We start from the raw sequence: 14,321 nt of genomic DNA, 5'->3' as shown, positions 1-14,321 counted from the left end.
AGTGTTTTAATGGCCAGATGCCCTTCCTATTGCCAATGCGGAGTTTTGTTGGGCAGATATATTCTCATTGTGCCCAGAGAGAGAAATATCTACCTCTACCCAGGAACGAACTCACAGCCTCCTGATTGTGAGGCGAGAGCTTCACCTCTATACGACCACATCACTCCAGAATATATCTCTATCTCTGTATCTATCTCTGTATCTATCTATCTATCTATCTATCTATCTATCTATCTATCTATCTATCTATCTATCTATCTATCTATCTATCTGTTGTGGTTTGCTGACAGCAGGTGAGGATGGCTGAGGTCTTGGAGAGCAAGGACTCAGATGAGGGGCCTGCATGAGATGCAGGGATGGGGCCAGGACCACCAGGGAGTGGAGTGCTGCCTTCAGAGATTGTGGAGGCTGGCAGCAGCGATGAAGAGGTCCTCGAGGAGCCTGTGCCCAGTGCGCGTGTGCGTAGGGCTGCTTGAAGGAAAGAGTAGCTGCAGCATCATGGGCGACGGGCGTAAGGCTGCAAGCCCCTCCCTTAAGAGATAAAAGCCAGCTGAGAAACCGGAGTTCTTTGCAGGAAGCAAAGAAGTTTTTGTACTCAAGCCTTGTGGAATGTTCAGAATATCTTGGTTGGTGTTTGGAGATTCTTTATGTTTGAAATATTTCTTGGCAACTTTATCTCATGTTCTTGGAAGCCTTGCACAACCTTGGCAAAGCTCGTTCTTATTAGAGACAATTAGTTTGAAACAGCCTTTTAACCGTGAAGGAACAGAATTCGTAAAGAATCACTGAAAGGTTTTGCTTTTACCTCTGTTTCGTGCTTGTTTCCTTGGAACAAGGTTTGGGTCAGAACACTATCTATCTATCTATCTATCTATCTATCTATCTATCTATCTATCTATCTATCTATCTATCTATCTATCTGAGCCTATTTGGTTCTCTTGTTCTCAATCATCTACGGTAGTCTGGACACACTAATTTTAGCTTTTGCCAACTTTCAGCCTTTGTAACAGTGGCATTCATGGATTCCTGAGCAATGAGAGAATGGCAGAGAAAATGGTGGAGAATTCAAAGAAATTGAAAATATTGTTATCATGCTGAATTCCAGTGCCCAGTCACCACACGTATTTCTGGATGTATTCTCCAGGGCTGTGAAGTTTCTCAGGCTGTTAAGGTTCACCCTGAATGCATTTGGTCTTGCAACATGACCTTGGAATGGCTGCCAACACTTCGGAGATTCCTGCCTGCAGGGGTTTTTTAAAGTGTGAAAAAACAATAACACACAGTGCACGCACAATTAGGGAAGAAGGCAAGAGAAGGAAAATGAGTGAACTGCAGTGGGAACACCCCAAACTTCCCTTTCTTTCAGCAACCACTTGCTCCACCTGCTGCAAATTGCTATGTAATAAAAGAAAATTGATACTTTGCAAAACTAACCAAATATCTCAATCAACTAATAGTAGTAACAACATTCTTCAGCTTCCAGCTCAGTGAGATTAACTATTTAATCAGATGTTATGGGTGAGGACTCTTGTTAATAATGAGTCTGGTAACTTCTCAGACCGATGAGGTTTTTTTGAAAACTGTCGTGAACTTTAGCTCACTTCTACAGACATCATTTGGCTAGGTCAAATTTTCTAATACTTTCTTTCTTTCTTTCTTTCTTTCTTTCTTTCTTTCTTTCTTTCTTTCTTTCTTTCTTCTTCTTCTTCTTCTTCTTCTTCTTCTTCTTCTTCTTCTTCTTCTTCTTCTTCTTCTTCTTCTTCTTCTTCTTCTTCGGGGGAAAATCCAACATTCGAAATTACATTAACCCTAACCCTAACCCTTGAGCAATTTCAACCAAATTTAGTACACTAATGACTTACTCCCTGGAAACAAATACTGTGGGGGTAAGACACGTCTAACACCCCTCAGGATGTGTGTTCTGTTAAGATACAGCCTGTTGTGCCTTCAAATGGCTTCTACCATACTGCCTTAAATGGCTTCTACTGTACAGTGCTATGGAGTTGCCATGGGAACAGCTTCACAGTACTCCACAAGGAGGCTCTCTCTGGTAACGGGGAAAATCCAACATTAAAAATTACGTTTGTTCCAGGTCACTGAAATAAGAGCTTTTCCTGTCTAATACAGGATTAGAAAAAATAAATACCCGGGCAACTTTGGGTTATCAGCTAGTTGTTGCTGTTGTTTTAATTTAGATTAGAGCAGGCCAGATGCATAAAGAGGACACTGATTTGAACATACAAGTAACTTTTTGCAAACTGTTAACATTAATACCATTACTTTTAAAGTTACAATTACTAAGTACTCACTTCTAAAGGTAAGTAAGTTCTAACTAGGAAATGTGGAAAGGCAGCATGTGAGGAACTTGTTAATGAGTTTTGCCCCACTTTATGGCTTTTCTTGCCGTTGTCGTCAAATGAATCGCTGCGGTGGTTGAGCTAATAACACAGTTGTTAAGTGAATCTGGCTTCTCCATTGGCTTTGCTCGTCAGAAGGTGGTAAAAGAGGATCACGTGACCCGGAATGCTGTGACCGTCATAACTATGAGTCAGTTGCCAAGCATCTGAATTTTGATCACGTGACCCATGGGGATGGTCATAATTGTTCTCTCCAAACATATTTTTATTAACTTATTAAATATTATAAACTACAAAATACAAAAGTAAATAAAAGAGCAATGGTCCTAATTGTGAAAAATTATCCTAAATTCCTTTTTTCAATGTCGTCGTAACTTTGAACAGTCACTAAATGAACTGTTGTAAGTCGAGGGTTACCTGTATGCATGCCTACGCTTTTATATCATGCTACTATGCAGGGGTGGGCTTCAAAAATTTTAGCAACCGGTTCTCTGTCTGGTTGCTGGTGGGCAAGCAGGAGAACCTATACCAGTGATGGCGAACCTTTGTGTTGTGGCGTGCGGAAAGCGCGTGCAATAGCCCGCATGCCAGCAGCCACAATGCAATGCGCTCCGCCCCCCTGCGCATGCGTGCGCAACACCCCTACCCTGCCCTCTTACCTGCACTGAGCATGCACGCACCTTCTGGCTGATTTTTGGCCTGTTTGAGGCCATTTTCGTCCTCCCAGAGGCTTGAAGAAAGCCTCTGCAGTCTCGGGAGGCCGAAAAACGGGTCGTCTGGAAATACCGGAAGTGCCGAAACGGACCTGTTTTTCGGCCACCCGAGGCTGCAGAGGCTTTCCTCAAGCCTCCAGGAGGGCAAAAAGGCCTCAAACGGGCTGAAAATCAGCTGGAAGGCACGCGCATGTGCAGTGCAGGCAAGTTTGCCTGGGGCTCGTGTGCCCGCACAAATGGCTCAGTGTGTCATCTGTGGCATGCGTGTCATAGATTCGCCATCACGGACCTATACCATCTCCGACAAGCGACTTTCCAGTCATTTCTTAAAAACCTCCAGTGATGAGCCCCCACAACTTCTGGGGCAAGCTGTTCTCCTGGTTTATTGTTGTATATTGTTTTCTTTTTCTTTTTGGTTTTTTTGTAAGTTGCCCAGAGACACTGAGAGTGAGTGGACAGCCATTTAAATTTTCTAAATAAAAATAAAAACAAGCAATATTTCTATGGCTTGCCATGTATCTCGCACCGTTCCCTGCGGCATTTACCCTTTTCGACCTCAGAGATGAGATTGTATTCCAGAGTTGTTGTGGTGTTTTTTTTTAAAATCCAACTCAGCAAATTTTGCACCTCTCAGAATTAGTGAACGTTTTCCAGCTTGCTGGACTCTGTACGTCTGTGAGAAGCCATGGATTAAAATGAAACTTTTGTTCTTCTGTCAACATCGCAACAAATGCTGCTCCAGTTTACTAATCCAGTTACTTAAAAAAATGAAAGAAATCTGTGGTCTCCACAGGCTTGCAAAATTGGAACCTGTCTTGATTAGAACATTTTTTTGTAAATGACATGCCCTGGGACAATACACTGCATTCAAAATATTCATGAATAAGAGGGGGGAAAAAACATCCTCCCCCCAAAAATAAATAAATAAAATTGTGAACTTCACAAGCAGCTTGTGATTCAGCCAAAGCTCTTCCTGGAATGCAGCCAACAAGACGATGCTGCTTAAAAGCCAAAACACGCTTCCCACCATGAATTTGTTAAAAGAATTCTAACGTCTGCATGCTAAGACCTGCTCTTAAACATTCTTGGCGTGCAAACGTAGAGGAAGAATTTGCAGTTGGGGGGTGGGGAGAAGGTTTTTACGGTATGCCTGGATTTTTCCCTCTTTCCTTTAATGTTCCAGTTAAGAAAGAGAATTAACTTTTTTTTTTCCCCCTCTCTAGTTTGTCACCAAATGAAATGGATGAAGAACAGCCTTGCAATTCCAACTTGAAAGAAGAAGTAAGAAAACGTCAGGATTCAAATCAAGGTTCCCGGGGCAGCAATTCTTCCAGGATGTCTAGAAAAAGCTTCCGATTGGATTATCGACTGGAGGAAGACGTAACCAAGTCGAAGAAGGGTAAAGATGGCAGGTTTATGAACCCCTGGCCAACCTGGAAACCAGTAAGCTTCCCAAATGTCTTGAAGTGGATTTTTACAGAAAAGGACAACAGCAAAGTCCCCAGTTCAAAACAGGTAACATGCATTCACGGTGGATTGTGCTTCAGTGTTCGGAAAGGGCCACCTGCAAATAAATTGATGATGACTTACACTCGAATTATTGAATATAATACCACCCTAAGACAATTTAATGGGTGAAGCAGACATAGCTATTTAAGTGCAAGTGCAACAAACCATCCTAACCCAGCATAACATGTCGATGTACTTAGCAAATAACCTTTTTCCTAAATAATTTACAATGCGGTCCCGATACGGTTTATATTTTTCCTCTTTGATGTTCTGGTACCTTTATCTTGTGGCTTTAGAATCCAGGGAGTTGTCAGCGGTAAAGAAAAAATGTGTAGTTTGTTGAGTTTTGTTCTTGATTTCTTCAGATTGACATTATGTTATAAATAATACATACAATGTCAGTCTTGAAATCTAATGTGGTTAATAAAAGGTTGTCTTTTCAATTATTAGCACTATATACTTAAAACTGCTTCACCAGCATACATTGTTCAGTGTTACCCTAGCACCGTGATGGTGAACCTATGGCATTTGTGCTGGCATGCGAGCCACAGGCAAACTTCCCTCAATGCACATGTGTGCGCCTCACAGCTGATTTTTTTCCCGGTTGGTTTGAGGCCTTTTTCGACCTCCCAGAGGGTTGGAAAAAGCTTCTGCAAGGCTTTTCAGGACGAATTATAGGCCCGTTTCGTCACTTCCTGTTATACCAGAAGTGACTAAATGGGCCTATAATTCATCCTGAAAAGCCTTGCGGAGGCTTTTTCCAAGCCTCTGGGAGGCCGAAAAAGGCCTTGAACCAGCCAAAAAATTAGCTGTTAGGGGCAGTGCAGGTAAGGGGGTGGCGGGGGGGGATTGTGCGTGCATGCACACTGACAGGACTCTAGCCAGATGAATACTGATGGATGATGGTAGGCAGAGGCAGAATTTCTCCCCCTTATTTTCCTCCCCAAAAACTAAGCCCGACCACATAGTTTCATAGCGAAGCACAGGTATTGAGCGAATATGATATATCCAATAAAACTATTCTTTGAGGAAACTACCTGCCTTGGAGTTTTGTTTGCTGTATGGATGTATTACTTGGAACCCTGACAAATGCAGCAGTTATAAAGTGAATCCTTGGGTTGTTAAGTGGATCCATTGTCTGCTGTGGACATTTTTTTTCTTCCTGGAAACTGGAAATAAAAAGCAATTAGTAAATCGGGGTCATGCGACCACAGGACCCTGCAAACAGACGCAAATGTGGGAGAGGGATGAATGTTGCAACTTGGGAACCAGGTTGTAAGTACCATTGGGGGGGGGCCTCTGTCATAACTCTGGATGGTTACTAAGCAACTGGTTGCGAATTGAGGACTACCTGCATTGCAAAGAAAGGATGGTTGCAAATGTTGTATATTTGATCATTGTGTTCCTTGGTGCAGACTGGATGCTAATCTGCCTAGTACAGGGGTCGGCAACCTTAAACACTGAAAAAGCCACAAAGGTTCTAACTGGAAACCCCCATTCAATTCTGGAGCCGACTGAAAGTCCGGTTCCCCCACCATAGAGTCTCCTCCTAGTGTGGCGTCCTTTTTCCTCTGTTAACCTGAAGTCCGGTTCCCCCACCATAGAGTCTCCTCCTAGTGTGGCATCCTTTTTTCCTCTACCTGTCCTAACCTAAAGCCCTAGCAATTGTGGAGCTGACTGGCAACAAGGAGCCATAGCATGGGGGGATGAAAGAGCCACATGTGGCTCCAGAGCCTCAGGTTGCCGACTCGTGGCCTAGTATATAATCTTATTTTTTCTCCCCTGCTACTGTCTGTTTCCTTCCTTTGCATCCTAAATTAAATCAGATGTTTTTCCACGGGGCTTTTGTTGATCCAAATAAACATAGCTATGACCACATTTTCCCACAAAGAGTTGTTTTTGTGTTCTATTTGTGAATGTTTCCAGCTTTGGAGCATCTGTTGCTAGTCTTACACTCTGGCTATAAGTATTTTTGCAGCTGAGCTAATACCAAGTAAAGCTATTAAAGGATTAACTGCCATGTTGTTTGCTTCTAAGTCTGCTCGAAGGGTTTACAGTAAAGTCTAACCCTACCGAGAACTTTAGATTTAATTTGTGTTACATTGTTTTGCTGACTAAAAGACAGGTAGTTCTTGACTTACGAACACAAAAAACGGGCCTTCCGGAAATACTGGGAGTGCCGAAATGGGCCCGTTTTCACCCTCCTGAGGCTCCTGAGGCTTCCCTTGGGCCTCCGCGGGCTCCAGAGGCCCTCCAGAGGCTTAAAACGAGCACTTCTGATATTTCTGGAAGGTCCGTTTTTTGGCCTCCTGAGGCTGCAGAGGCTTCCCTTGAGCCTCTGGGAGGCCTCAAACGGGCCGAAAATCAGCTGGAAGGCACGCACATGTGCAGTGCAGGTAAAGGGGCAGGGCAGGGTGTTGTGCATGCATGTGCAGGGGGCAGGGCACATTGCATTGTGGGTGCTGGCACGCGCATGCTTTCGGCACACCTCAACAAAAAGGTTCACCATCACTGGACTAGATGACCTCCAAGGTCCCTTCCAATTCTGTTATTCTATTCTAAGCTTACAGAAATGTTTTCTGCCGTAGTCGACTGGAATGGTATCCTTAAACCTTGTCAGTTCAAATCTTTTTTGTGTGCCCTGCGTTGATTTATTTCAGGGTCCTGACCAATCCATTCTCTTCAAATGCATCAGCTATTTACAGGAATGCATCTTGTTAGGTATCTACCATTATCTAGTTATCCTTATAAATTGCCCTCCACCGGAGATGCCATGAACCATGTTTGAATGTGCTTATCCAATGAATGTTCATAAGGCATCCAGAAGGGACAAATTAGCTGAATAATAACCTTGACTGGCTGAAGGATGGCAAGACAAGTTCAGGATCCAAAAACATCTTGACAGACTTGAACAACAGGCCCTAGCTAACAATAGGAAATTTGGTGTGGAGAAAAACAAGGTTTTACACGTAGGCAGGAAAAATGTAAGGTACAAGTACAGATTAGGCGAAACCTGGCTCAAAAACATGAACTGTAAGAGTGAGCTTGGAGTCCTAATAGAGACGATCGCTTAAACAGGAGCCAGCAGTGTGGAGCAGCAGCCAAAAAAGCTAATACAACCCTTGGGTGTATAAACAGAGGCCTAAAATCACAGTTGAATGAAGTATTACGAACACTTTATAGAGCCCTTTAGTAAGACCACACCTGGAATACCGCATCCGGTTTTGGTCACTGCAGTACCAAAATAAAAATAAAATTTTGAGGCTTTGGGAAAAGTGCAGAGGAAAGATGATTAAAGGCCTGGAGACTAAAACATATGAAGAACAGTTGCAGGATTTGGGTATGGTCTGTCTAGAGCAGGGATCAGCATCCTTAAACACTCAAAATAGTCGTTTGGACCCGTTTCCCACAGAAAAGAAAACACTGGGAGCCACAAAACCTGGGTGGGCGTGGCCAACTCCACATCACTCCCACTCAGTCACGTGTTTTCTGTGGGAAATGGATCTCTCTCTCCCTCCCTCCCTCCCTCCCTCCCTCCCTCCCTCTCACTTCTGTTTTTTGTATTTTACCTCCTCAGGCCAGGCGAGGAGTGACTGGGAGGGGAGGGAGAGAGGTGTGGTCAGCCAGTGGTGGGATCACCCAACAGGGAGCCACAGCAAAAGGCCCAAAGAGCCGCATGAGGCTCCAGAGCCACAGGTTGCTGACACCTGGTCTAGAGAAAAGAAGGACTAGGGGTGACATGATAGTAGTATTCCAGTATTTGACAGGCTGCCACAAAGAGGGTGGGGACACAACTTATTTTCCAAAGCACCAGAGGGCAGGAGAAGAAACAATGGATGGAAACTAATCAAGGAGAGAAGCGACCTGGAATTTAGGAGAAACTTCCTAACAGGACAGTTAACCAGTGGAACCAGCTCGTCCCAAAAGTTGTGGATGCTTCATTGCTTGAATTTTTTAAAGAGGTTGAACAGCCCCTTGTCTGAAGTAGTATAAGGCCGTGGTGGTGAACCTATGGCACCGTGCCAGAAGTGGCACGCAGAGCCATTACTGCCAGCACACGAGCCCTTGCCCAGAAAAGGTCTACTGCGCATGTGTGCGCAGGAGACATGCACACATGTGTAGAAGTGTGCAGCACATGGGGAGGCATGCGCAAGGAGGCATAGGGGGTCACACACATTGCGGTGATGGCACGCGAGCGCACAAGTGTGTGCACTATTATCGGCACGGGAGCCCAAAAAGGTTAGCCACCACTGGTATAAGGTCCCTTCCAAGCTTTATTCTAATTGATTGATTGATTGATTGATTGATTAAGACACATAATTGTTATCGTTTGGATACCTCCGAAAAGAGAGATAATAAGGAAAATAATGGCGTGTGCAGAATCCGATAGACTAACTTTAGAAATGAAAAATAAAGGGAATTCAGAATATTACGATACTTGGCACAAGTTTTATCTGTGGCTGCAAAAAAAAGAGGGGAAGGTCGGAACGAAAACAGCTAGGAGGATTGGAAGCAAAATGTAAATACCGTACCAATAATAGAAATGTTAATGGATTTGGTTACACCTTTGGTATGTGTGGCAAAGTAATGCCAAAACACATACATACATACATACATACATACATACATACATACATACATACATACATATAAATATTTGTCGTTTGGAAACAGGACCTGTTTTCTGACTTTGTCTTTTGTGTTTTTTCTGTTGCTAGGTGCTTGACATGCACCTCCCGGTGTTGACACCTTATTTTGTCCAAAACCCTGAACTGTTCGGAAAGACCGGAGTTGGTATGCGAGTAACGTGGCTCGGACATGCGTCGGTGTTGGTAGAAATGGATGAAGTCACCTTTATTACCGACCCCATCTTTAGCCAGCGGGCTTCCCCGGTGCAGTTTCTGGGCCCTAAACGTTTCCGAGGCCCTCCGTGCACCGTCAGCGAACTGCCTAAGATAGACGCGGTGTTGATCAGCCACGATCATTACGACCATCTGGATTACCTCACGGTTGTGAGTTTAAACGCGCGTTTTGGCAGTGAGTTGCGGTGGTTCGTGCCGCTGGGCCTTTTAGACTGGATGCAGAAATATGGCTGCGAGAATGTCATCGAACTGGATTGGTGGGGAGAGAACTGCATTCCTGGCCACGACGCCGTTACCTTTGTTTTCACTCCTGCTCAGCATTGGTCCAAAAGGACCGCCACGGACGAAAACAAGGTTCTTTGGGGAAGCTGGTCGGTTCTGGGTCCCTGGAACAGGTTCTTTTTCGCGGGAGACACTGGCTACTGCATTGCCTTTGAGGAAATAGGGAAACGGTTTGGGCCGTTCGATCTGGCAGCCATTCCCATCGGAGCCTACGAGCCAAGGTGAGGTTGTGAAAGCATGGAGGCCGACAATATCGGCCTACAGAAAGTCTGTCAAGATTCTCAGTAGGGGTGGACTATTAGGGGCTCTCCCCTCCCTGCATTTGGTGGCAGTGGCCGCTCCCCTCTTCCTGAGCTGACATGAAGGCGACCATGGCTGGTGCTGAGCTGCCCGTGAAGGACGCAGAACTGTAAAAAGCAGCCAGTCACAAATGAGAGCGAGAGAGAAGGGGAGTGGGACACAGAAATGAGACAGAGGTGGAGGAAGAGAATGAGAGAGAGGGAAAAGAGAGGGAAACAAATGAGAGAGAGAAGGAAGAGAAAGAAAGAAAAGAGAGAAAGAGGGAGAGGAAAAAAACAAAGAGGGAGAGAAAAATGAGAGAGAGAGAAAAGGGGAGAAAAAGAAAGAGAAATGGGAAAATGATGGAGGGAGAGAATGAGAGAGAGGGAAAAGAGAAACGAGAGAGAGAAGGGGAGAAGGAGAGAAATGAGAGAGCTGGAGGGACAGAATGAGAGAGGGAAAAGAGAGGGAAACAAAAAGAAAAGAAAGAAAGAGGGAGAGGAAAAAATAACAAAGAGGGAGAGAAAGAGAGAAATGAGAGAGGGAAAGGGGGAGAAAAAGAAAGAGAAATGGGAAAATGATGGAGGGAGAGAAAGAGAGAGAGGGAAAAGATAAACAGATGAGAGAGAGAAGGGGAAGAGGGAGAGAAATGAGAGAGCTGGTGGGAGAGAATGAGAGAGGGAAATAAAAGAGAGAAGCGGGAAAGAAAGGAAGAAAGAAACAGAAAGAAAGAAGAGAGGGAGAGGTGGTGGAAAAAGCGAGAAAAACAGAAATGAGAGGGAGAGAGGGGGACAAAGAGAAAGAGAGACCCATATCTCACAGAAAACACCAGGAGCAAAAAAAAAACCTGGGTAGGCATGGCCAGGGGTCATTTTGCGACCTTCCGACAAGCAACGTCAACGGGGAAGCCAGATTCTCTTGACAACCATGTCACTAACCTAGCAAATGCAATGATTCCCTTAACAAAAGTCGTAAAATGGGGCGAACTCACTTTACGAATGTTTCACTTAGCAACACAAATGTCGGGCTCAGGTGGGGTTGTAACTTGAGGACTATCCGTACAGAAGAATCTGGTCAACTAACAGTCAAAACTGAACTGCTGCTAAATAAGGGCCAATGGAATTTACGGACCGGGGCTGGACTTGGGTCTCTGTTTGGCAAAGCAAAGACTCCAAACTAATGACTTGTTTAACTCCACCTTCCAGCTTGGCCTGCTCTTATGCAGTCTATTATCTAGTATATAAGAAGTGTCCAAATCCTTACAACGAAAACCCACAGTCAAAATCAGCTTTCTCCCGTAGACAGATCGAAACTGCCAAATTCTGGGCGCAATCAGTCCCCACCCGTTTTGAGGACGCCCGAGTTGAGAACGGCTGAATTACAAAGAGAGGCAGGAGAGTAAGATTACTTAACGATGAACAAGGGAGGGGTGACAGCAAGACAAGAGAAAGGAACTAGGTGTAATCTATGGGGTGTTTTGCAAAAATTTACATTTAGCTAAGAGGCAGCTTAACAGTTGAATAGGCAACTATTCTTAGCTGCGTGGGAATAGCCAGGAAAACCTATAAATATACAAAATAAAAGGACACCTGGGAGGTTTACGTTGGCCAGAAAATTAAAAGTTGTAATTAAAGCACCGATTTTGTAAAAAACAAACAAAATACAATTAGAACAAAATTGTCAAAGTAACCTTCAAGGAAACTAATGATGTTGTTTTGGGGGGGTAGGTGGTTTATGAAATCCCAACATGTGAACCCTGAAGAATCAGTACAGATCCACATTGACGTACAAGCAAAAAAATCCATTGGGATTCATTGGGGAACTTTTGCTTTAGCCAACGAGGTACGTATAACTCATAAGTGGCGTGGCCTGCTGACCTTTGGCTTAAAATAGAGGGCTCTAGAGTGATGAATTCCTCAGGTTCTTTTTTTAAAAAATTGGTTTATATCATAAAATACAAAAAGTAGAGGCAGATATTTCTCTCTCTGGGCACAAGGAGAATATATCTGCTGAACAAAACTCTGCATCGGCAACAGGAAGGGCATCTGGCCAGTAAAGACTCTGCTAGCTCCATTCCGTTGCCCAGACTCCATCCCACAAGGGATTATGTCTGTCCACATTTTGGACAGAGAGGACCGTTGGTTTGAAAGAGGAGTCAAAGAGGCCAATCTATGTCAAAATTGAACAGAGGGGGAGGGACACCCTCTATCTCCAATCTACAACACAGTCCTTTCAACAGTTCCAAGAAGGCTCCACACCCATTTGCACCACTCAGGCGACTCTGAGAACACAGATAAGCCTCCAAGCGGCCTCAGCGACTACCTAAAAGAATACAAATGTCCAGCTGTCTGCAAGGAATATAAATTCCTTCCATTCCCCACCATCCAGTCAGAGCTGAAGAATCTTGCTTGAGAAGCAAAATGTCTTCAAAGCAAAACCAGAATGTCTGGTTGCCTCTTGAAAAAGCACCTTTGCGACAACTATGACCTGGATGATTGAGAATCTGCATAGACATTTAATTTGATTTCAAGTTGGTAGTTACTATACCCAACACAGAATTTAATTTATGTCTAATCTGGCATTTCCTGTTTTTTTATTCGCAGTACTGCTTAGATCCACCTGTGAAACTGAAGGAAGCTCTTGACAGACACAGATTGCAAACGGAAGACTTCTTTGTTTTGAACCACGGAGAATCACGAGATTTAAATATTAATGATGACGGATTTGAATAGAAGCAGAAAAACTTCTTATTAACCATAACTGGGGTGGGTGGTGGGAAATAAGAGTGAATATTTTTTTTTGTAAAACAAAAATTAAATAGGCTTTTGAAGATTTCAGGCGTGCTTAATTTTAACCACCTCTTTTAAAAAATCTTGCATATCGATTTGGTAACTTGATTTTTGATGGACAAATTTCCGTGGAGAGCGTTAACCGAGCTACAAATAACTTTTAAATAAACAGGGATTCTTTTATTGGAACAGTATAAAATAACTGCTAAGAATTAATTTCCAACCAGACACTCTTTAACAGCATGTGTTCAGTGCTTGATGGAGCCTGGTTGCATGTAAAAATGAATGTAAATTTTAGTCCGACTACTAATATGCAAATCAGTGCTGATGAGACTTGCCTAATACAGGTATGTGTGGTGGTGGTAAGAATTGTAGAATCCTTCAGCCCTCTCCCATTTATTAACTAATCCAGAGGGGAACAAAAAAATTGTGCGTGAAGATGCTGGGATAAAAACACAAGGCTACCCAAAAACGACACCTTTGTATTCATAACCAGGTGTTGGATTTATACACGAATTGAAAACCGTTCCTGGCATGCCGTTGGGTTAACTCAGAAATCACTATTTTCTACACGTGTTTAACCAGACACGAAGCCTACATTAAAAGGCAGGCTGAAAGGCATTTAGCAATTTATACCATGGATCATTTTTTTTGAACACACATTCCTACAGCATGGCTGGTTTTTAAAATATTGATGCAAACCTGACAATATTTTTAAAGTTTCACGTACAACCCATATACCAAGGGCCTTCAAAACTTGGCAAGTTTGAGACTTGTAGACTTCAACTCCCAGCATTCCTGAGCTAACATGACTCTGGGAGTTGAAGTCCACAAGTCTTAAAGCTGTCAAGTTTGAAGACCCCCTGCCGTATACAGTAGTGATTGTGGTGGAATCTGTGTTTTGAACCCGGCACCTTTACAATGGGCCAGGGACTTTTCAAACTCTCTCACCCAGAGGGTATGCCAGGTGCCTTCGAAGCTGTTGAATTGTAGGATTTGAAATGAGTCTTCCAACGTAAAGTTGCTGCTAAAGCACATTTTAAGGAAAACCCAGATTTTACCAAATGCTTACACACACGTTTAACTTGCAAATACGGAAGCTTTGATTTGAAACGATCCATTGAAACGTGCCTTTCCGAGAGTTTCTTAATCTGGAAAAAAAAATGCCTAACATTTCTTGTGCTGCTGGCCAAAACAAGTGTGTGCGTTGTGCTGTGACTGTGAGTTGTTTGTTATGGTCCTCCAAAACCTTCTATGGTTTGAGAATATGATTGGCAAATGTTAACAAAGCATCGATTTGTCCAAAAATCTTTTACTCGGCTCCGTTTTTGTTTGCGCTTGCTTCTTTCCTTATTGTGAAATCCAAAACCCGTAATTTTAAGAACATGATGTGGGAAATAGGTGTATGGATTCCTTACGAAGCTGAAATCACTGATGATGGATGGATTTGCTCAGCATTAAACATGACCAAATATGCTTGTGTGAACCTGCTACTTTGACAATAAATTCTCGCCTCACTCCCGCTCCAAA

General features: G+C 43.5%; 1 protein-coding gene across 3 annotated transcripts in view; it reads left to right on the top strand.

Moving 5' to 3' along the window:
• NAPEPLD (N-acyl phosphatidylethanolamine phospholipase D) overlaps nt 1-14,321 on the top strand; it is a 23,320-nt gene extending 8,999 nt beyond the window's left edge. For all 3 annotated transcript variants that reach the window (XM_087967765.1, XM_026677217.2, XM_087967764.1), the window contains 4 exons: nt 4,294-4,585; nt 9,298-9,944; nt 11,730-11,844; nt 12,606-14,321. In XM_087967765.1, the coding sequence (XP_087823891.1) occupies nt 4,310-4,585; nt 9,298-9,944; nt 11,730-11,844; nt 12,606-12,734 (1,167 nt within the window). In that variant the 5' untranslated portion in view covers nt 4,294-4,309 and the 3' untranslated portion in view covers nt 12,735-14,321. The remainder of the gene's footprint in view (nt 1-4,293; nt 4,586-9,297; nt 9,945-11,729; nt 11,845-12,605) is intronic.

This window comes from Notechis scutatus, chromosome 6, assembly GCF_049901735.1.
Source record: "Notechis scutatus isolate UNSWTSFEM ecotype Mainland chromosome 6, rNotScu1.2, whole genome shotgun sequence".
Lineage (NCBI taxonomy): Eukaryota > Metazoa > Chordata > Lepidosauria > Squamata > Elapidae > Notechis > Notechis scutatus.
This window is presented reverse-complemented; position numbering and strand designations above follow the sequence as displayed.